The 24949-nt window shown below is 41.3% G+C and overlaps 1 protein-coding gene across 10 annotated transcripts in view; it reads right to left on the bottom strand.

The window, feature by feature from the left end:
- DYNC1I1 (dynein cytoplasmic 1 intermediate chain 1) overlaps positions 1-24949 on the bottom strand; it is a 184100-nt gene that overhangs the window by 37875 nt on the left and 121276 nt on the right. For all 10 annotated transcript variants that reach the window (XM_086856827.1, XM_086856831.1, XM_086856889.1 and 7 more), the window contains 4 exons: positions 10070-10216; positions 5814-5927; positions 2863-2996; positions 459-603 (listed from right to left, as the gene is read on the bottom strand). In XM_086856827.1, coding sequence (XP_086712953.1) covers positions 459-603; positions 2863-2996; positions 5814-5927; positions 10070-10216 — 540 coding nt within the window. The remainder of the gene's footprint in view (positions 1-458; positions 604-2862; positions 2997-5813; positions 5928-10069; positions 10217-24949) is intronic.

Raw genomic sequence — 24949 nt, forward strand, 5'->3', positions numbered from 1 at the left:
ATCACAGCCTCCTCCAGCAGTGAATTTCACAAGTGATATTGATTGCACTAAGTTGCACGTGCACTTCCCCTGTTGCTTCATCAGAGGAAAGTGTTCCTGCTTGTGCACCACCATGGTGCATAGTATTAGCCTTGCAATTTAGCCTGCACTGGGAGTGCTGAATGGATTGTTTGATGGCTGGGAGTACCAGATATCTTCATCTCCCTGCCTTGTGAAACTGCACAGCACTAGGGTTAATACCGAAATGAAAGCCTGCTAAAGGACAAGGCATGCTCCAGGGCAAATATGATTGAGGGTTACACTAGCTATATATTTTACTTACAATTCTACCACTACGCTCATTCTAACCTCAGCCTTTCAATTAATTGGCTCTTAGGACTTGATAGGATTAAAATATTTCTAACAACAGCATTTTCACAAGCAGCATTACTTGTACCAGCCCAGCTTTGACTTCTTACCTTTGTGGTCCACAATTTCACTGTCCAGTCAAATGATGATGTGACAAAGAGATGGGAAAAGTCTATTGGACCCACTGCCATGTGACAATTGATTCCTGTGACAGGTCCTTGGTGGCCTTCAAAAATTTCACCAATGCCAGCTTTACTACAGGAAGAAGAAAGATTTACATGCAGAGAGTGATTTACTACCTAGTGATTTAATATAAGTTTTCTTTACTGTTAGGTTCCTGTTTCCTTTTAAAGTTCTACTTGACCTGCAAATCTCTCTCCTTCTTCTAAGGCCTTTGCCTGCAGAGGTTTACTCCAGTGGGCAAAATTAATGCTCAGAATCCAAGCACAGGGAGAATTTATCTTACTTCTGAAATACTTACCTTACTCACTTCTATATACACTGTCTACTCCTGTAGATTGAAATAACATTTCTGTATAATTATAAAATAATTCTAAATTGTAATTATACTATAGCTTATGCCTCTGAGTATGCCATTATCACAAGGAATAACCATTAAATAAGAATGCAGATATGTTAATGACTTATCATGGGCCATTCTTTTTCTCTTAAATATCTAAGATAACTTTTCATAGCAGTCAATCAAGTCACTAGGAAGTAAATGCTTTTTCACAAAAAGTGAAGGAACTGATCCTGTGATCAGGTATCATACAGTCATTAATTTGAACAAGGGGAGATGTGCATTTAATCAGCCAGAGGCTAAAATAGCTGTTAGGAAGGAAAAGTACAATGCTGTGTAAGAGAGAATGTTCACACCTTTCTTCTTCCTGGAAGCAAATGATGCCAGATCAGTTGTCAGTGCTGTCTCACAGTGTACACAGACAAGGGAATCATGAAATTACCCTTTTAGCTAGATTGTAGAAAAATTGCAAGTGGAAGAATATACATTAAAAATAGCCACAGCTCTGATGAGCCTGTCAGCCCTGTGCCAGTGTGAGTACAGTGTACTGAAATGGGATATGGAGCTGTGCCAGAGGAAACTGGTCCCTCATCCAGCTGGTGCAGCGTTCCCTCATCTCTCCTGTGTGGACAGTGTGGCCTCACTTAGGTTCCCCTGCCAGACCCCGCAGCATGTGCTGGAGCAGTGCTGGATACAAGGACACCTCTCATTTCATCCTGGCTATCTGCCAAGTAGTCAGTGGGGTAAGGGGAGTTCTGGAGCAATGAGGCTATTCTGTTTATCTGCTGTGCTTTGACACACCTTTTCCCAGAATAACGTATGGCCCTTCACAGTGCCGGGCTGAGGGACACAGGAGCCTCTGGAAATAAACCAGGGATGATAGCAAAAAGCTCCAGGAAAGACAGGCAGGAGCAGAAGGGCTTTTGTCAATGGACAGTAGAAAAGAAGATCTAAAAAATGATCTAAAAGATGCTAAAAAGAAGATCTGGCACCTTGCCCTTGTGAGGAACAAACCAGGCAAGTCTGGAAGTTCAGAAGTGAGAAATGCCCTTGGGCATGCTCCATTCATCTTAGCAGCCTAAGACTCATTCAAACCATGGGCTGCCACACAGCCTATCAGCCAGTATATGCCTAAATAGACACAATTTTGGAATACTGACAGTGGTCAGGCTAAAATAAAAATATTATAAAATAAAAACACTGAACAAAACATATGCAAATCAGTATTTATAAAACATTGGGGATGTGAAATGGAAGCCTTACAATCTTAAACCACTGTATCAATGTCTTTTTTGGTCAACATAAACTCAGAATATGATAAAATACGGATTCAGAGAACATTGCATACTACTGGTGGGGATGAGCTCCAATTCTGTCAGTGGAAAAAGTTTGTTCTTTACAAAAACCTTTCAAGTTTCCCAGAGATTAAACTACTGCTGGAAGCTAACAGAGCACACTAGCATCTTGCAGGTTTGCAGGGCGCAGAACGAGGAACTTGCAGTAATAGATTACAGCCTGGGTTATATTATGCATGACCACTGTGTATGAGAGAGAACAGGATTCTCTAGAACCCATGTGGCACACTGTGGCCGCATCCATGTTATTAAAGGAACCAGGCCTGTGGTGGCTTTTCTCTGATTTATCCCTGTAGAGACTCATCTCATATCTCATCTCATCACATCTCTGACAAAGAGGCATTTCTGAGGGTCCAGCCATCTTCTCTTCAGGCACATGACTGAAAAAGGTGAAGGAAGTGAACCTAAGGGTAATCATTGCTCCCCACTAACTACACAGGGAGCCTGGGATAATTGCCCCAGTACAACAGGCTGTAGCAAAGATGCTCAAAGTCAGGCATCTCCTGTACTGGTCACAGGAACAGTACAGACATTGTTGATCCAAGAGAAAAAAACACAACACTCTCCACACACACACTTTGCTCTCTCTCATCAACACAGGTACACAATGTTTTATAAGTAAAAAATGCTGAACTTCACCTTCCATGACGACAGGCTGTGTAGACTGTCCCCTCTTCACTGCCCACAACAAAGTTATTGACATCTCCGGTTGGGAAAGCCATTCCTGTGACCGCCACTGGCTTGGACTTATTGTATACCAGCTCCATGCTCTCCTACCAAAACAGGTTTTTGTTATTATGCTGGGATCTCCTTTTGTTAGTCTGGGTTGGGTTTTTTTAATAACTGATTTCTAAATATTACATGGGGTAGCAGGAGAGGAATATGAAATAATTTGACCCAGTCACAGAACTTTAGTTTCTGCATAAGATTTAAGAAGATGCAATGGCACAAACCAGGATGCTCCTGCCATCCCCAGTACTGTCTGTCACACGAATGAGACTGGCAGGAAGGCAATGGTCTTTTCTGCATCATCTTAAATCACCCAGAGATGACAGGTGAGAATTTAAAATCTAATGGGGCAGAAACTAAAGATAATACCTTAATGGTTACATTTGCCAGCCTCAGGCTTTAATAAATCATGCAATACCCTTCTATTTACATTCTGGAAATCAGTTGTCAGGAAGCACATGTAACATTGTGTGCATGTGAGGCATTTATTGCACTGTGTCATTTGTCCCTTTGCAGAACAAAATTTAAAAGTACAGGTCTGGTCACTACCACCATTCTAAGCTTTGCTTTCCAGGGATTTTTCTGAGGTAGCTATAAACACTCCCTCTAGACTCCACCATCAAGCTACAAACCAGCAGGAGAATTTTCTGTTTTCATTTGGTAGCTATATTTTAAAGTAAATCAGCATGATGATTTTTGCAATTGCAAATACAATCACCATGCAAGTTTGTGGCTGTTGCAAGATGTGTATGCTTTGAGCAGATTTTGCACAACTTTTTAGTTTTTCATCCTAAATGGTGTAACCCAAGAATCCACAAAAGGCCTGAATGATTTCACCATTTTCATTTTTAGCTATTTAAGTGTTTATGTTCTCTATGTTTAAAAAGTCTGTGCTGCTGTTCTTCTAGGGCCAAAGCCTGTAGGGTTTTTCTCAAAAGGGCTTTTTTGCTGTAAAGAAAGTGGGTATCCCTGTGAGAGGAGAATGGTGCAAATCCATGAAGAAATGCTTGGTTTATACTTTTCCTTGAAAATAAATGATTTCTATTGTAAAGGCAAAATAAGGCATGGAAAATACACTGGGAGACCACTCCATATTTCTGTAAACATATGAGAGAGAGAGAGAGGGAGAGAGAGAGACAGAAATTCTGTTAATATGGGAAAGAGACCACATATTTTTGCTAAAATCTTCTGGGGTGAGATCATCACTTAGTGTCTCTGCAGAGGAATGACCATAGGCTGTGGTGGACTCTCTGCTCCCAGTGCCCACACCATGACTGTACACAAGTGCTCTGGAGCTGTGTCTTCGGAAAGATTCAGACTGACACACATCAGCAACACTTTACTCCTCCCAGTTTAAAGCTATGGCATGCAGCTTGACGTCAAGCCCTGTGCCTTTCTTTTCTAGATCACCATGAGCCATGTGCCAAACTTCAGTGTAATGTGGGGTGTGTTCCCATCCTTGATGAGAGCCAGTTTTGGAGCAGGGAAATTCCATTTGAGTGAGAAGGTACTGGAACTCAGATGCTCACAGATCTGTGCTTCAGACTTTAGTATTCCACTAAGTGAGAATGCAGGGGTGGGATTTGTCTCCTTGATATTTAGGTGAGAAACTGTGGAAGGAATTAGGGTGCTTGAACACAGGTGCCAGGGCCATTTTAGAGGCCTCAATTTCTACTGCAAAAGAGATTCTTACAGTCCCAGGGCACAACTACCAGCCCCACACTGTTGCCTGACATGAGCAATGTGGTTGGAACTTTGAAGCTGGCCTCGCTTTGAGTAGAGGGGTAGAGTGATGACTTCCAGAGTCCTCTTCCACCCTAAGACAGGATAGTTCCATGTCCAAGGGTGGGTATCTGAATTAGCTTTTCACACTTGGATGGGATGAGTCATCCTCCAGAAGTACCAGCCTCTCTCTACCTCAACTGTACAGAAAATTCGAATTTCTAACTCAGACTTGACACATCAACTTTTAGATGGTTGAGGTTAGGATAGAGGAGTCCCACCTCTTGTGTCAACACTGGAAAGCAAATAATTCAATAGTAATTGCACATTAGTGCATGATTAATGGAATCATTATCGGGAGTTTCTATGAAGCATTTTGAAACAAGATCAGATCCCATGATGCTTAGTAAAAATGATATTAATTTTTTTTGTAAGAAATTGTGTATAAAAATGAGTGATGTGTTGGAATAGAAAATGTACTTCTTCAGAAGATAACACTTAAAAGATGCTTTCTATACACCTTTTTCAGCACTGGATTCTTTGTTTAGTTTCCATTATTATAATCACAAGTGGTTTGGGCAATTTTCCTGTGTTTCTTTTCATTTCTGATACAAAGGAAAGGAGGGGAGGGGGAACAGACAATAGTAGCAAACATTCCAGAGGGGGAGAATTAGTTCTAAAACTTCTGATTTGCATTGTTTGTTCCTTTGGCTACTGAAGGCAGCAAAGTAAGTTTCCGAGTTTCTGACTGTGTGCCTTGGAAACCTGCAGTGCCTAGGGTGTGTTCAGCAGCAGTGCAATCTAGTCCATATTTGTTAAACAATGCTGTAGAATAAGTGCAATTTATACCACAGGCGACTTCTGTAATTACTGTGCTTTAAAATGGGCTATTTCGTTTTCACTTGAAACTGACCTATGTATTAACGTATTACAATAATTACACGATTTGTGGTAAAGGAAATGGGGTTTGGCTCTTAGCAGAGACTGCTGGAAGCAAGCTGTACTCTTTCAAGTGCATTCACTGGTTTTAGTTTGTATAGGATGCGAGATTTTGGCTTTTAGGAGCTATATTCCTCTACTCAGGTATCCTGCTCTACCAAAGACACTTTTCCCCCCTGTGTAGATGAAAACAAACCCACCTGTGGAGTTGAGAGCATGTCCAGGCTCCAGGAGCACATTTTGCCATCCGTAGAGACAGTAATAAGATTGTGTGCATTCTGTGTTCCAACTACATTCACACAATACACAGGATGCTGAAAACACAGAACACGGCAAGTCAGAGAGTCATTCTTACATTTTGACAAACAAATTTTTAATGTCTCATATGTTATTTTAAAGAATGATTAAGTAGTCACACAATGCCTGGAAAATATAAGACTCAACTTTTGCCAGATAGGAATTGTTTTGGTTGAGTTTTTGTGTTTCTTTTTCATTTAAATTTTAAGAACTACATTATGGAGGTGGAAATGTTTTCAAAGTTTCATTTTCCTCATAATAAAACAGCCCAGCTGAGTAATGCTGTGAAAATACCGAATTATGTGGATGAGATTTCACCCACAGGGACATGTATCATTCTACTGATGGCTTTTGACACTGAAAATAACCAGCAGAAAGAGGAAAACTGTCCAAACGGAATCAAAATGAAAACGTTATTCAAGAAAACAGCTGCACAAAACTTGAACTCAGCCAGAATTTGGCTTGCATGCTAAATATTTGCAAATGTACTCCAGTTGAAGAACATGAACAAACCCATCAACATTCTTCAGCATTGGCCAATACACCTTTTAGAATCTGTCATTGTAAGTGGGGAGTGACTGAATTTAGGGTGTTACACCTGGTTCACCATAGTGCAGTCATTCCATGGAGGCTGAATTCCAGTTAGTATGCATAATGAAACTTGGCCTATTCCTTTTCCAAGGAACCTGGTAACATTTTGAGCCTAAAGTGTCATCTGATATCTGATGGTGACATATGAGGGATGGGTCAAGTTCAGCAATCTCCAGAGTGAAAAATCAGTCAGACAGAGCAATAAGATTTAATTTCCTTTGACCAGCACAAGTGGTACTGCTAAATTAAAGGTTAGACATATAAAAGAGTCAAGCAAAGAAAACTTAATTTCTCTGCTGCGTTTACCAATAAATAGAATACCTGCATCTCCAGAAAGAAAAAAACATTTTTCTCTAATTGCCTAATTAAAGAAAATTAGGACCAACTTACAAGAGACCCATATGGAGCTTCTAAGCCAACTCCATGTTGTGTTAGGAATGTAGCATTTGGTCCTGCTGAAAGGAATGGCAGAACTGCCACTTATGTCAAGATCCAGCTGCAGGTCACCTACCCAGTCAGTGGGGAATGTCAGAAATCCTCAGAGCTCTGGCTCACTCTCACATTTGATAGCTGAGTGGGCCCACTAAATGTCCCCTCTCCAGGAGCAAAAGGTGCAGCACCTGTACAAACAGTCTTTGTGCCCACACTGAGATGGACTAAGCAGCTGCTGCTGAAATAGTAACTTGTGCTTGGAGGAAACCTGTACACACCAGCAAGTCACCAGGTCCATTTGATGCCAATTTTTTTTTCTTTCTCTCAAGATTGTCAGGCACCTGGTTTCTCCCAGATCATCAGATGGACCCCAATTTGTCCCTCACATGTGTCTCACACTATTACCCTCATATCATGGACCTTCTTGCTGCTTAGTTAGTGCAAGCTAATGGCCCCAGTGCTAAACATGATTACTGCATACTGGTGTGTGAAATAAGCACAGACCTCTTTTTTTTCATAGGCTTTTCACCTCCAGTAGTCCAAACAGAGTGGGTGGGAGGAAACTACAGCAAGCAGTGGAATATCTAGAATATTTAGTGGAGGGGAAAGAGTCAGCCATGTCTTCCCAGCAGCACCTCAGTGTGTCAGGCCTGGCTTTAATCAGGGCTACCAGCCATCAATTTCACGCACAATAAAACTCATGGCAGAAATGAAAAGATGTAAGGAAAGCAGACAAAAAAGACAACCAACTGTATGTATCAGAAAGTCTAAACAGGCTCCTTCCTTTCAAAGGGTTGCTGCCAGCTTGCTTTTATTTATCTTGGAAATGAAATCATCATGCAAAAAGGTTTTGTCTTAATTAAAATTTCCTGTTGTCCCAAGTGCAGATGTGTGGTGGGTGTGAAAGGAAATTAGTGAGTAAGCTGTGGGTAGACTTCTCTTTCCTGGTGAATCCAGGCAGTAATCAGTGATACTAAATTTCAGGAAGGTTTAAGTCAGGGAAAACAACACAATCTATCTGTTTCAAATAAACAAAGCAAGAGAAAGAAAAGAGAAAAATCCTTTTTCCACATACAGCATGAGTTCAAATTAAAAAAAGACTATTCAGCTCACGTATCTAGCAGTACAAAAAGTAACATCACTAACACAGTGCTGTCTTAATTTATTTTTTTTTTCTTGTCAGCAGGGATTCAAGCCAGCCTTTTGCAACCAAGACCTCATTTACAATTTATGTAAGTAATTCCTATGTATGAATATAAAGTAAGCAACTTATTGTAAAATCTGAGCACTCCTTAAAACATCATGCTTCCTCATGTTAGACTATGTAAACACTTATTTATCACAATCCATGACAGCACATAAAGTGCCCATCCACAACTGAAAGTAATTTATTTATATTTTTCAAAAGCAAAACATTACATATTGTTCTATTGAAATAGCAAAACTGCTTTAATATATAATTCCAGGAGGTACAATTTTGCCTTAAATGATTTTTGAGTGTAAACAAATTACTTCCCATTAATCTTTGCTTTTCCACTAGATTTTGAGTCCCAGTTGTTCAATTTTCAGTGACAGTCAGCTTCTTGCCACTAGTTTTCTGGTCTGCTACATCTCTAAATTGCACTTCCAGGAAAGACTGTTTCTTTTCATGCAGATTGAACAATATTACTGGCAACAAAATGAGCAAAAACATTAGGGAAATGAAAAGCAATGTTGAAGTTGCAACCCATGGCACAGATCATTAGATAATTACATCAACATTCATGATAGTGGAAATTTAGGGAACAATATTTGTATTGCCTGGCCCACTAAGCATGTCTGTGCACACCTGTAATTTTTAATATAAGAGAATTGCAATCATAATACTGGCCCCATACTGAATCTTCAGCAGTAATTCACATGGCATGGCTTCTGGAGTTGTCTTTTAACTCCAGGGATTATGTTGTCACAGTCATCTGAAAGCTGAACCTTGATCTGTAAATTCCAAACATTAGAATCACAGAATTGTAAAAGCTGGAGCTGCGAAAGTACTATCACTTTGTCTGATCCTTCATTCTGCTAGAACAAGATTATTATCGTATCTCTCAGAGTGCTTAGTCGAGTTCAGTTCCTTATGCTAAAGAAAACTTGTTTTTTTCTGCACTCTTATATCATACTTTTGCATTTTTCTCCTTTCTACTTTCCATTCAGGAATTGCCCTAAGCCCATTTCCAGGATGAGCAGCTCCACCTTCCATCTCTCCTGAAGAGCTCACCCAAACCCAGACTGTGGAGGAGGAGAGCCGAAGAATGCACAAGATATTTGTGCAGGATGGACTGGATGCTAGTGCCACAGTGGAGTAAGGACACTTTAGCAGGGAACCCAGGCTTGTCCTTTCCTCCAGCACAACATGAGCACTTTGTGATGTAAGGGACTCTCCTATCACAGACATCATCCTTGTATTACAGAAAAAATCTCTTCTTTCTCAGGCATTTTGTGTTACTGTTCCGCTCATTTATCTTCCAGACATCACTAGAGCCCTCTGCCACCATCACTAATTACCTCCAAGCATCTGTGTGTGCCAGCAAAATGCTCTCCTGCATCATTCTACTGAAACAATCTCTCCCTCAGTGTGCAGACTCTGCCCTGTGGCCCTGTCTGGAGCAGAACACCATGGCAGGGATTCACTTCTTTCCAAGGGCACCAGTGTCAACTTATAGGAGTCCACTCTGAGACCTCCACAGGTGCCAAAGGAGAAATTTGTGTACACCAGGACAACAGTAATGACTCAAATTGCCTGCCATGTCGGACTGAGAAGCATACAGCCCCCACAGTGGTCTGTCTCTCTTTACAGACGATGGGGACAAGAATTGCAGTGCCACTGTGTTGGCACATAGGTGCCTCACTCAGGTGTTATACTCAATCCTGCTTTCTTCCTTGGAAGGGAGAATAATATCCTGACTTGACTGTAGAATGTGTGATGATTAAGCACTTACAAGAGGTGATTGTTCATGTCTCATATCTACTTTTTTCCTTTCAAGTACCACAGTTTTATTTTCATCGGTGTGGGAACTAGCACTGTAGACACAACTAGGCAGCTGCCTTTCCCTGATGACCACCTCCTCTAAGGAAAGGAGGAGGTGACTTTTATCCTTACCGTGTGAGCAGCAGCAGATAAGGGAGTTCTCTGAACTGGAGTGCGCCTGTGACTGCGATTATCCCACAAGACAATTTGGCCAGAGTACGTTCCACCGACGACCAGGTTTGGGTGAAAGCGGGCAAAACAGACTGACATCACGGAGGACTGGAGGAAAAGAGGTAGAGAAGAGAGGGGTTACAGTGGTCAGCCATCTTCATTTCTCTCCCTAGGGAAGCACACCGTAATTAGCACTTTGTATTTTAGGAATCACCCTTTGAATTCTATTCATACTTCTTGCACACCAGTAATTCTACTAAAGCCAACAGGACACATTCAAAGAAATAATTTTGACCCGAAAAATGTGTCGTTCCCCATTGGTCCTGGGGAAAATACAGGATGAGTCTGAGCATGATGCTAAAAACCTGAGATAACCTCTCCATGACAGTGATGGTAAAGTGCTTAATTACATTTCCAGAAGTGAGAACTTCAGCTAACCAGATGCCAGCCAAACAGAGAATTGCATCCTGGCCCATGATATCCCATCAGGGAGAGCTCTTTCCCTGTTTTTCCTCTAACTTTTAACTCAGGCAGCTTGAGGCAAGTCTGTGAAAGACCCTCTGAAGTTCACCTCAAGGTGTGCTGTCTTGAGAGCATCAGCTGACAAGCTGTGTCTCATTGCTGAATCAATGACTGATTTCTCTGCTACCAAGGTCTTCTAAGAACAAAGGGAACCACACTTTACACTGCTTAAGCAGAACTGAGTTCTTCCTCATCCTAATGACAGCTGAGTTATCTCTGGGTATTTTCTTTAGCTGGGGATGCTCAGGAGCCCGACTGGTGTGATGGGTACCCTGGCTACCTGGTAGAGTGCCCCACAAGCCAGTATGGAGACTGTGATCTATCCCAGCTACCACTTTTCAATGTCTTTAAAATGACATGCAACAGCTGAAGTCCTCAAGGGAACAGTCCCAAGACCTTCATGTGCCAACAAGCCACAGCCAAGAGCAAGAAGCAGTAACTCCTTCAAGTCTTCAATGCTCTTCTTAAATAATTATTTCCCATTTTTATATAATTGGTCCTGCATGTTATGCCTTTGTTTTATGCAAATCTTTTTTTATATTTTAATGACTGGATATTTTGAAGTGTTGGTATTCCTATCTGGGAACACACTTTACTCAATGACAAAGGGTTAACTAAATTACCATATTTCATTTCCATACAAAGCATGGCAGACATTTAAGTAAATTTTGTTGAATTAGGAACACTGGAGCTGCCAAGCTGAGCTAGACCCAGTGTCTACCTAGCTAATGGCCCTGTCTCTGGGAGAAGTAGATGGGGTTGTAAAACCCTTGACATGGGCAGATGTGTTGCCTCCTTTTCTTACTACCCCTCATGATGATTTCTAGTGGCTAGAGACTGATTTGAACTCATGAGAGTCTTGAAACCCCTTCTGATAGGGCTAGAATTAATGATGCTAACTCTTGATGCCTATAACTAGATTAGTAAGAATAAAGCAAAATGGGAAGTTTAAACAGTTTTTATTGAATTCATGTGGCTGCCTGATATCAATTGTTTAAAGGCAGATTATATGCTAAGTGAACTTAATAGACATACTTACAGCATACAGCAGTATATTTATTACTGGGGTGTTTTTTTGACCTAATGAGATAATCAAGACAATGAAAAAAGCTGCCATTACTTTTTTTCTTCCCCACTCTCTCTGGATCCTCCTGGCTGTTCTCTTGACATCTCTCTACTTTCCCCTCTCGACTAACACTTCTGCATACATTTCTCTGATGTTATATAGTCTTGCACCCAACGACTAGATGATTAGTGTACATAAATGCCTATTTTAGTCCATATCTAAGTACTTGAGCACAGCAATTCCATTATGGTCAGTCATAGTAATGAGAGGTAGCTTCCAAACAGCATTTCCAAAGGACCTAGATGTACAGAAAATAAACTCCACCCCTAAGGAGCAGGAGTTACTATTAAACAGGAGGTACTACTAAAAGGGGTTTAAAACTCAGCTACACTGCAGCTGCCATCCAGTTTCCACAGATCTCCCCCCCCACATTATAATTAAACCGACCCTACAGCACATGTTCTACATTTTATCTCTTTGTTTAATGGCTCCGTGAGTTGTTTTAATCAACCCCTCTCATTCCTTATAACTAAGCTGACAGATATTCTTACATGAAGTGAAATAGCTAGATGATTTTAAAATAGTACAGCTCCACCACTGTGTACACCCCACAGCAGCTACAAGGCTTCACATGTATTTTAAGAAACCCCAATTCAAACAGTCATTCCACAACAAAGTTCCCAAGTTTGTCCCAAACAAACTTGGGAGACTGAAGCAGGGCAAAGAAGCCAAGTGGACAGTGTATTTTTAAAAGTTCTGCTTTCATGGTTAGCATGTTTTTGCATTTAGGATGCCAGAATACAGTTGAATGGTCAGGATATAAACTGCCAAAGTGTGTTTTTCATAAAGTTCAAAAATAACCTACAGACATGACATGGGCTTGAGCTCTCTGCACTGCTCCTAGTCTTCAAAAGGTGAAATGTTCACATCCTTTTAATTATGTCAGCATTATTTTTCTATCCAATAAAAAATTCTGTCAAATATTAGAATTTAACAGTTTAAGGACTCCATTCCATAGCACTTAATATAGTGATTATTTTCTTAAAATTAATGGCAGTACACAGATGAGTAAGGGCTGTAAGATCAAGCCCATTCATTTAAAAACTTGAAAAGTATTAATTTCTTAGTCTTAATGGGAGAGAGTGGCTGACAGGTCTCCAGTCTGTCTGAACAGCTCTGTGCTCAAGGACAGCAGCAGAAACCATTCCCTGTAAGCCTCTTCTGCCCCCAGGCTGCCTCTTGTTTGCCTGTTCAAGTATTCTCGCTCCTCTGAAACAGCTTTGTCACTGACTTCAAAGGGGGAGGAACCAGCCCATGGTCAGGTTTTTAAAATAACAGCATATCCTTGGTTGCACTTCTACCACACCCTTCCAGGGAAATCTCACGGCACTTTCCAACAGCAACGGTAAAGCTTCCCAGTTTTTCAGTTAGGGATATTTTATGCTGTAGGTGCATAGTTACCTGTAGCAGAGGACAGAAGCAGCTAGTTTCACAGTATATGGCGACAGCGCATAAATAAATGTAGGAGGAATCATGTCAGAAGGCAATTACACAGAGTTTAGTGTCCACAGTGGAAAAGCAGCTAGGCTAGGAGATTCCCAGCATTATCTTTCTATGGGTGCCACAAAGCATCTGTCTGAGCAACTGTTGGGACCCACAAGAGACAGGCAAAAGCGCAGTGTCTGGTCATCGGCATTTCTCTGAATTGCACTGTGCAGTGAATCATTTCAGTATTTACTTCAGCTTAATGCTCAGGTGCTTTCTCCCTCTATGCAAATACAGCCTACTGGATTTTGCTTTTTCTGTCTCTCCTTAGCTTTCTCAGCGGCCTTACGAAAATATTTCTGGTGCTTCTGGCTTTGTGATCTTCCACCCAGATGTTGCACTCTTAGCGGGGCCACAATACTGATGCTGCTGCCTCATGCCATGCATGCTCTGCCTCCCTGCGGAGGCAGACAGGTATCTCCAAGGGCCAGAGGAGAAAACCTGAGTTAGTTCCATGTGGGAACACTGCCCAAGCATAAGAGAGAGCTCAAACCCTGGGGATTTTGCCTGGCAAACTGGCAATCCTGGTTCTCAAATGCTACAGCTTCTGCTCCCAGCTGCTGCAAGAACTGCACTGAAAAGATAATTAAGAAACAAAACATAAGATGTCCGTGCTTTTGTTGCAGCAAAGAGAGGGCTGGGCCTCACAAACAGAAGTGTTGCTGAGCCTTTGGAGAGGTCTGCAGTTAAGGGGAGGAAGCAGCACCCTTTGCCCCCTGCCTTGGTCGGGGGGCCAGGTCACCTCAGCCCGTGGGGAGGAGCACTGTGGAGCCACCTCTGCCTCCCTGTTCCTTCCCTCCCTCCCTCCCTCCCCATTAATGCACTGATCCAAACAGGCCCCCAGCCCTCTTCAAGTGGCTGGCAAAGCTGTTTTTTATTTTAGAAGCTTAATACAGCCCAGATTTGGATTAATGATGGCATATCCCGTCAACCACAGGTACACGTGCTTGGGACAGACAGTCATTTAGCTTCTCCCTGCTGAGAAGCCTGACCTCAGTACCCACATCTGATGTGTGTAAGGCCCTGGAGACTCGGCTGTCTCTGCTCCTGTCCATACGCTCGGATGGCACTCTGCCCAGCCACCAGTCAAACAAGTTCACAAAGACCTGGGTGCTAAATAATAATAACAACTCTCAATAGGCAGTGACTACTGCCTTCAGCCAGACCTCTTCTGCAGGAAACCACCCCCGGAGCCAGCATTGCCATACTGGTGCCATATGCCTACGCCTGACACCAGATGTATCTCAAAACAATACTTTGTCAGTGGGAAGAAGCAATCCGAGGAGTTCACAGGGATTTCCAGGCTCCAGAAGACCAGGTTATATTGCAGCAGGCTCTCAGGAAGCTCCTGGGTGGATTTTCCAGCTGAGCACATGCATGTGAAAAAGCACTACCATCAGTGTCATGCTGCTGTGGGTCACTCTGACACAGTGAACTGTGGGCAATGAAATCCACTGCAGCTGAGATCATAGAATCATAGAGTATGCTGAGTTGGAAAGGACCCATCAGGATCATCGAGTCCAATTCCTGCACAGGAAGAATTAAGAATCACCATGTGCTGAGAGCCTTGTCTAAACACTTCTTGAACTCTGTCAGTCTTGGTGCTGCAACACTTTCCTGGGAAAGCTTTTTCTAGTGCTCAACCACCATCTGAATGAAAAACCTCCTCCTGATACCCAACATAAATCCCTCCTGACGCAGCTTCATGCTATTTCCTTGAGTCATGTCACTGGTCATCACAGAGATCAGCACCTGTCCCTCTTCTACTCCTCATGAGAAAGCTGTAACTGCAATGAGGTCTCCCCTCAGTCTCCTCCAGGCTGAACAGACGAGGTGACCTCAGCTGCTCTTCCTTCGGCTTCGCCTCCAGACCCTTCAGCATCCTCATGGCTCTCCTTTGGACACTCTAATAGTTTTATGTCCTTTTTATATTGTGGCACCCAAAGCTGCACACAATACTCAAGGTGAGGCCACCCCAGCTCAGAGCAGAGCAGGACAATCCTCTCCTTGCCCAGCTGGTGATGCTGTGCCCAGGACACAGGTGGCCCTCTTGTTGAAGTGGCAGATCCTTTTCCATGCTTGGGGGACTGAGAGCAGAGGGACAAAGCTCTGGTACTGCTCCTCAGCTAAAACTATGAAAAGGTTCATCCATAGGATGTTGCCTGAAGAACAAGGACTGAACCACTGATCATTTATGTCTGCGCTCCTAAGGAATAAATAAATCAAGAGGGAGGCCAGAAGCAGACAAGCAACTTACTCATAACCTTTTGTTCCCACTCCTGCTCATCAAGAGCAGCATTTACAGAGTCTCTGCACTCAGAGTCCCTCTGAAAGCTGCCTAACCTTCTTCTGACCAGGCAATCAGGAGACCATTTCATTCCTGCATTGCTATACACACATATATCTGGCTCCCTACATCATAGGGATGATATACTTCTACTGAAAATGTGGATTAAAACCATCATCTAGAAATAAAACAGCAACTGAATTGTTATATAAAGCCCTTTTTTTGTGACCAGTCATGGACTGAGAATAATCATGGAAAGTAGCAGTATCAGATCTGAACACTTTCTCTGGTTTAGGAACCTTTCTCTGGTTTTGCATTACAAAAGGTATGAGATACCTTGAAAGAGGGAACTTTAGGGTGACTTGACTCTGGCTACTGAGATACCTGGTATTGTACACTGAAATAGAGCCTGTATTCCTTCAAAAGTTCTGTTTATTTTTAGTACCTGCTATTGTGAATTTGGATATTTCTGAGTTCCATATAACTGTCTAAGCATAATTAGTAGTAACAAGAAAACAGCAGAGAGAATAGCAACAGAATTACAGCTACTTTTGAAATTAAATTTGAAAAGGAAGTTAAAATGTGATTTAACAAAAGAGGTAACCTCTTAATTCTGAAAGCTTCAAATTCCAAGACTTCTGTACTGCTCCCCTCCAACCATCTTCCTATTAAACTATGAAATAACATCTGAAAGATTTTTTGCTAGAGATTATTTGCGGTACCATACAAAATTCGTCTCTACTAAAAATAAAATAAAAGCAGTTGACATCCTTCACATATTAAGAAAAATAAATAAAACCAAACAAACACTTCTTCAAACCAAATGTCAGAACTCTGTTTAATTAAAAAAAGGAAGTTTATACTTGGTTATGGTGTGTGTCGACATCTACCCCTTTGATTTACAAGAGTATGGACGGGAAAGAACAGATTGCTTTATTCAAGAGAAAGAAAGGAGGGAGGGGGCCCAGTGTGACAGGAAAGAGTGTAGGCTGTATTAACTTCAGTGCTTGTTAAAACATGAAGGATTAATGGTAGAAAGGGAGGGAAGAATTGTGAATGTCTCCAGTTTAGGATCTTCAAAAATGTTTGGGGATTCTAAGAATGTCTCACCAGACCACATGAAAGCTGCACAGAGAGACTCAGCCACACGACTGCTCTAAATCCAAAGCTGGTATTGCTCCACTTATACCATCAAACCAATGGAGCTGAAATGTAGCCACAAATTAAATTTATTTTTATTGAAAAAGTACTAAGTCCTTAAAAATAAGGAAAAGAGTATGTCAGGAAATGCAGCCTTTCTTAGCTGAGTTTACAGGGTAGGTAACTCTGACATCTAACCTCACTGCTGACATCTGAGTATTGCAGCAGAATCAGAGCACTCTGCCCAAGTCTGCAGAAAGGCAATATCCAGCCTTATGACTTCATTTTAAATAGAGCAGAAAGCTGGAGCTTTCTGCTTTCATCTCTGTAACTGCAGGTTCAGCCCATGTAACTACCAGAGAAAAACGATCGGGAAAAAAATCCACAAGCTGCCTTTGCAAAAGGCAATCTACACTTCAGCCCTTCTGCAAAGTTCATTTGCTGTAATTATTAATTCAGCAGTGTCATGGTGACTAGGAAAAACAGCAAAACTGCTTGCTGTATTGCAAATGCAGATAATCCTGATACTTCTCAAATTTAATACAGGGAGATCCTGTGTGCCTTTATCCATGACTGCAACAAGCAATCAATTTAGTAACCCTGAATTACTGCACACACATGCATGCCTGAGAATAGAGTCTTTGCTGAGCATCAAACTGTCTTTGTTAGACTGACGATGAGACAATTAAAGCAGGAGAAGTAGGGAGTCATTTCAAAACAACAGCACATCAAAATAAAGTTTTCTTTCCAAACAACTACTTCAATGTTAAGTACCCAAATATGTTTGTTTTCGCTGATTAGGACCTGACTGCTTATCAGATCTCAGGGTCAAATGATTAATATCTATGTGCCTGCATGTTGGAGAAGCAAGCACTTCCTTGGTTTGTCTATTTTTATTTAAGTCATGGTGCTCTACAGTTATTCATAAGCACTCTCAGTTGTTTTGATTAAATTACTGACAAGCTTGAAATGATGGGTCTACACCACCTTTTCAGACCTGGCTCCTGGGGGCATGTGTCTGTGGGTGGAGTGCAGAGACCTTCTGCCATCCCGCCTATTTCACAGGCTGGCCACAATTTGGAGCAGATGGTAAGTGTCAGCTTGAGCATGGTAGTCAGCTTGCATGCAGAAGGGCTCACTGGTTTCAGCTCAGCACTAGCCAAAGGCTTCTGGACCAGAGCTGCTGTACATGTAGGGTCATGGTGTTACTGCCTGCCACCGCTGCTAACTATAGCTGCAAGTTTTGTGGCACAGAGACTACTTTATTATGATGGGTTTGTAACAAAATCCCTACTAAAGCATCTCAGTCTGATGAAGGCCCCTAGAATTGAGAAAATACTAGCATTACCTGAAAAATTCACTCTGTGCAACGGTTAGAAATACCATATAAGCATCTTATTTTAAGCACTGCAAATGAAATCGGATCTGGAGGGGCACATACTCAAAACATCATGCAAATCTTCTGTAAGTGTTGCAGTTAGCCAACTCCTAAAGCATCTCGGAAGGTGAAGCCACTTCTATCTAGCAATTACCTGGGGAAGTTGGCTGTGAGGAACAAATCCAGGAATTTTGGTCACTCTTCCTGATTTACTTCTGCATATTATCTCTCTGATATGATCTGATATAGAACACAGGTGTAGACTTGCCAGTCAGCCCCATGCTCATAAAGTGTCCCAGCCATTTATCTCAAGACTTAAGCTTCTTAATGTTGCACACTTCTGCAGGCAGAATCTCCTTCCTGCTGGAGCCAGGCCTCAGGAGTGAGGCTTAAGAGTCCCTATCCAGAGGTGTTCCCATCTAACATTATGCAAAAGCAGAAGAGATCCCCCAGAGATTGAGGTTAGGCTGGGATTTTGGTGTCCTGGCCTCTTTTCCTCACAGTGAAAGCACAATAGATAATCACTTGATGGCAAGTTCTGGAAATACCAGTGTCAGACTTCAGAGAGCCCACAGAGATAGAAAATTCCAAATCTAGAGCACAGGAATAGAAACACAAGTCATTCTCATGATGTGGTGATGGTTTTGTGGTTTCTATGGCAGCAGTTCCTCAAACCAATGCATTTGATCAACCAAACTATGTGAAGCCACAGATGAATTAGAAAGCAGTACAGATGCTGCAAGAACAATTATCTACAACTCAGCCTGTGAAGTTTGGTGTAGTAGTCACAGCTGCTTGTAAGAGAGTCACAGATAAATCTCAAGTGTAGCACTGAGTCCAAACCCCCAGAAGAAATGTAAAGGCCATGAGAACCGAGGCACAGTCAGAAGATTGAACATATTGAACCAAGAACACTTTAAATCCCCAGACAAGTAAAGAACTTACTTAAGTCCATCTTTTCTCAGAAGTTCATGACCTTAATTGTAATTAATTCTAAGTTCTCCATTATTTTAATGACTCAAAAAACTGCTCACAGCCAAACAAATTGGTAAGTGCTTTCTTAAACAGGCAATTTTTAAATTCAGGCCTTCTGAAAGCAAATGACCTCCATTCTGTGGGGAACAAAGGACACCCTGATGTTCAGATGGTCCTGGGAAGACTCTGTAGACTTAAAGACAGTCTCAACCTGACAGACTTCCACATCAATATCAGAGATAGGGAAGGGAAAATGAGTATGAAGTGTCAGAGACAGACTCACTAAGTTGCCAATGTTGGGAGGCACACCTAGAGATTGTCTAGTCCAACCCTTGGTCAGAGCAGGATCAGCTGGAGCAGATTGTTGATGACTTTGTGTAGCTGGGTTTTGATTGTCTCCATGGATGGAGGTCCCATTGCCAGCTCATGTTGAGTTCCTCATCAACCAATACCCCCAGGTCCTTCACCTCAGGGCTGCTCTCAAACCCTCCCCTTTGAGCCTGTATTTGTATTTATTGTCCCTCCCCAGGTGCAGGACCTTGCACTCGGCCGTGTTGAGCTCCATGAGGCTCAATGACCCAGTGCTCAAGCCCATGAGGGTCCCTCTGGATGGCATCCCTTCCCTCCAGCGTGTCATCCAAACCCCACAGCTGGGTGTGGTCAGTGACCACGCTGAGGGTGCTCTCAATCCCACTGTCCACACTGTCCACACTGCTGACAAAGATGTTAAATAGCACTGGTCCCAAGCCTGACACCTGGGGACACCACTTGTCACTGGTGAGCCCTTGGGCATTGAGCCATTGACCACAACTCTTTGAGTGCAACCATGCAGCCAATTCCTCATTCACTGAGTGTTCCATCCATCAAATCCATGTCTCCAGTTCAGAGACAAGTGCAGGACTGTGTGAAATGCTCTGCACAAGTCCAGGTAGATGATGTCAGTCATATGAAGACTAATATGCTTTTAAATTTGCCCAAATCCATCACTTTCACTGATGTAACTTTTATAACCAGTGTCACTATGTAATTAGAAGTAATTGGAAATAATTGAAAATTAATTTAACATTGCACATAGATGTGGCGACTGAGAGACCGAAAGGCACAAATAAACAGCTCTCTAGTGGAAACAGAAGATACCACAGGTAAGTCTGTATTTAAGAAAGGATGGAAACATGAGTTGCTGCCACGCTCTTCATGTAAATTACTGTTACTTCAGTAAATTACTGAAGAAATTCTAGTATCAGTAGCCTGACTCTGCACCCACAGAGCATTAGGAAGAAGCTAAGATCACAGAGGAATGAATGAAACCCATTATAGACAATTTTTAATTCCCCTTTCTCCAAACAAACCTTAGTTTTCTGAAATTTCACATCCTGCTTTCGTCACCTGCAAGGCTATGCTGCTTAGTTTCTACGATTTTTTTTGCTAAGTAGCTTTGTAGAGGAGGAAGGATTGGGATAAATGTTTTTCAGTCTCAGGGTGAAAGCCTTAGTAGCACTAAATCAGCATAGTTAGGCCACCTTAGAGTTTCTGACTCCTGGAGTATCAGCGGACCACCTCTTGCACAGAAACGAGCATCCCTGGGTCATTCACTCTCGCCAGTGATGGGATGTTTCATAATGCACTTTTATCCTGCCAGGAAGAATGGATTTATCCCAGAAAACTCATGTCATTAGTTCTGCACAACTCCAGTACAAATTTGGCTTAGTCTATTCATTTACACATGTAAACATGAGATAGCAAATGTTAAGCATGTTTTTCCCTCCATGAAATGAGTGGTGATTTAGTGTATGTTCATGAACAACACGGAACTGAAGTGGGATCGATATTTTTCTTAGCTACGAAAATACTAAACGGTGTTACAAGAGCAATCAAATTAATTAATCACATGTCCTAACGCACTCTGGCACATTTTGTTGTAGAGATAATGAAAACACTCTGATCTCTGCAATATGACAAATTGTTAAAAGCATATTGCTTCTTGTATGTAGGACATTTGCTTGTCATTTTATGTTAAAATAAATGTACTTTAACTTCTCTTTCTCTTTGCCCCATGGGAAACATCTTCCAAGGATAATATCAGTATCTCAGCCACAAGGCACGTGCTTCTGCATTCCCTTTGTGAGAAGCCAGGAGTGTTAATCATCATTGAATCAATATTGTCCATGTACAAAAGTTCTTTTTAAGGAAGTACTTGTCAGTCATCTACCCATGGGGGCAGAGGGCAGAAAACTGTTGATTTTAGACTTAAGGCAGTGGACAGTTGTATCCTGCGCTGTAATGATGGATTCCTTGGTTTCTGGGGCCCTTTACAGCAATTTAGAAGAGTTACTGGTTTATATTTTGTGCCAGGTAACACAAAAAGAGGCTTCACTCCTCACATAGAGCTCCCACAGAGACAAAAATCATGAGGTGAAATAATTTTCTTGAATGTGGACCAGATCAACTCTCCATTGCAAGTAGTTTACACAGAGAACAGTTACATAACCCAAACAGAAATGTCATGCCTATGGCTGTTTATCCATCATTTGCAGTGCATCTAGGGAATTGCATGGTATTTTACATCCTTTATGGAAAAAAAGTCGATGGAAGGATCTCAGTGACTTACTGATTTCACATCTGATCTTGCATTTCTTGTTCACCTAAAACATTTTTAGCACTGGGAGTTTCAAATATACGAAAAATATATAAAAAATAATATTCATATCAACAAGGGAAAATTGTGTTCTTTTTTCCCTTCCTTCCTTTTTACACTAGGCTGTGTTGAAATGTAACCAAATCAACAACTACTAAACTCTAAAATAACCCCAGGAACAATTGCAGAATTTGGTGATTTTTTTCTCTGCAATTTTGGGATAGTGTGACAAATCTGCATTTTTTTATCAACACAGATTTTCAAAATTCTGAGTTGAACGAATAATGTCATGTGTTTGTAAGTATCAATAATCTAAGCCATCTGCAAAGGAATGGTTTTGCAAAGGCATTTCTTTCAGGACACAGTGGATTTTGTCACTGCTTGAGGTTTTGGCAAACCATCAATATCACTATAATTTTCTCTCATGAAATATAATTTTTGACTGAGATATTTTTTTTTTTCCCTTAGCTAGCTAAAGTTTAAAAATATTGCATGTCTAACTCGGCAAATTCAAAAGTTAGGCTTTCTCCATATTGTCTATTACATGCCAGTAATTCAGAAAGGTATAATGCAAGTTATCAGTGAAATAAAGGAACTTAAAAAAAAAATAAAATTGAATGCTCACTGTATCAAGTAGCCAACATATTCTTTATATTTGGTTTGAAAGGAAGATTACAGAACTTTAGGAAGAGAAATAGCATCTTTAAGTACAGGTTCATTACAAATCTCTATTTTCACCCTTGCAAAAAGCACAATGCTATTGCTAGTAGTGACAGTGTATCATTTAAGTGTATGACATCTACCCCCTCCAAAAAAAGCTTAGATATGAGAACAGCTTGAAATTTTCTATCCAAGACAAGCAATTGTCACTTCTTAATTATTTGATTCATAATTGAAATCTCAGTTTCAAATGAGGAAGACGATCTGTGTTAAGCCTTGCTCTAAGCAAAGGAGCATTCTGTTGCTAGCAGACTTTGTATGTATAAACACAGTCCTCAAATAATTCAGAATGTTAATTACCAGTGGGGGAAGTACACCCACCTTTTGTATCAGCAGTCATTTCACAGACTGACATGGTGTACAATTATTTTGTTATAGAAATTGTCTTTGATGGGTGTGTGGCTCTTCAGAGCTCTGTACAAGACAGCGAGAGAGCCAAGTGATCATGGGAAAAAACAGCATTGCTAAGGGTTTGTAAAGATACAGTTAAAATCCAAAGGAAGGTACACAGCTTCGTGACATCCCTTTAGTCTAAATAATGATGTTTATTTGCTGTCTGACCTTGCCTTCTCTCACTCTTGTTATGAAAAATATAATGATTTGAGTTTTGTGGAAATAAGTCTGGTTTAAGAGATTTTAGGACTGAAAGGTGAATGGATACATGGAAAACACGGAATACTTTGTTTTGAACAGCAGATGATAGTAGACTCCATGTTAACAGCTGTGGCATTTCAGCAGAAATCACCAAGACTGGTGATTTCAGGACTGCCAGACTGTCAGGACTAAGACATTGTGGCACCCAAGCCAGAATATACATTTTACATTTTCAGTGCCTTTTCTGTCCTCCCCCAACAATGTCTTTGACAGGAGACCCAATCACTTGTACATGTGGTGCTCTTTGTCCCCCTCTGCAAATCTGCTGCATGCAGGTCACTCCTCTCACCTAAGACACCAAAATCCATTTTCCAAGTGCTACACATAGCCTTCAGATGTGTGAGTGTAACTTCTACTGACTCACACACGATCTCTCCATAAGTATTGCGGCACTAATCTTAGGCCAAGTGAAAGGTACTTCTAATCAACAAAGGCTAAAAGTGATGCAGCCTCCAATGGGAGGACCAAAACCCACAACTGGTATCCTCTGAGAACAGAGGGAAAACTCTAAAACAAAAGCCTAAGAGACAAGACACGGGCTGTTTTTTACTGACATCTTCACAGCACAAACTGTGTTGTGTATTTCCACATCCCAAGCAGAAACATGGCAAAGAACAAAAGTTTTGAAATAGGAACAGAGTTAAGTATGTCGTATCACAAGCTGTAGCTGGAACTCTTCTCCCCCAGTCATATAGTTAGAATAAGAACTTCCTTAAACTGTAATTCAAAATGGCACAACTATGCATCTGCATTAATTATTACAGTGTGCAAATAACCACATGGGCACAAATGTAAGAAAAGTAGAGTGTCCCAGAGAAAAGGCACAGCAGAGCTTTGCACTGCTCCACAAAGATCATCCTACCAATGATGCACAGCAAGAAACAAAATTGTTTCTTTATCTCTGAAGAAGCCCTCCTTGGCATGATTGACAACAGTTTTATATGTGTTACAGCAGTCAGCAACAAATTTGGGACCCTGGGTGCTGAAGTATTCCCACTATGACAGCTGTCTCAGTATCTTCACAGGCAGACATTCAGAGGCACATTTACCAGGGAGCTACTATGAAAAAAGGTAGAATCTGATTCATGTTTAGGATCATGGCATCATGGGGAAACTCAGGTTGGAAAAAACTTTCTCTTCTGAAGAAGGGGTTTGGGGTTTTTTTTGGGAATATTTGCAGTCAGCTCAGAACCACGTCTTCTTTGACATTTACAGCCCAATAAAGACTGATCACAGGTACTCTCTTCTCACTAGAAACTGAGGAATTGGGCAAGTCAGCTCTGGAATAGGACATGCTGGATTTTTGGATTGATTTTACTTAGGAAGGTTTGTGAAGCTTAGATAGAATTCAGGATCTTTAATTTCTTTTAAGTTGCTGAATAATTGAATCCTTGCTTGAAACTTAGTGCTAACAAGGTGAGGAAGTTTTCCTGGAAAAGCATCATTATAACTAAAAGAGAAAATTTTCTCTTCTTTGGAAAGTATTCCAACCATACTTTCTCAACTTTCCTTAACTTCTTGTAGCATTTCTTCTCTTTAGAAGCTCTGAGCTCTGGTCTGGCTTCCACTGAGAAGGAAACTCAAGGACAAGAGGGAAAGGAGGATATTAGTCATTCAGGCTTTTACCTCAGGCTGTTCCACACACAAGTTTTGTGGATTTGGGCGCTCAGCACCTTTAGAAGTCAGGCTGCTGGAGCAAAAGGCACATCTGAAGGAATTTATGTTGATTTTGAAAGAGCAGACAACAACAAAGGAACCAAATTGAGAAAAAAACAAGGCAACTCTGGCCAATATCAGCCACTAAATATAGCCTTTCACTTACCTCAATGCATCTAATTCTAAGATATGCATTTATGACTCCATCCATTTAGTTGAAAAGGGAAAGACCACACCAGGATAAGCAATGAAGAGTGGTCAAA

Source organism: Cyanistes caeruleus, chromosome 1 (assembly GCF_971803275.1).
Source record: "Cyanistes caeruleus chromosome 1, bCyaCae1.hap1.1, whole genome shotgun sequence".
Lineage (NCBI taxonomy): Eukaryota > Metazoa > Chordata > Aves > Passeriformes > Paridae > Cyanistes > Cyanistes caeruleus.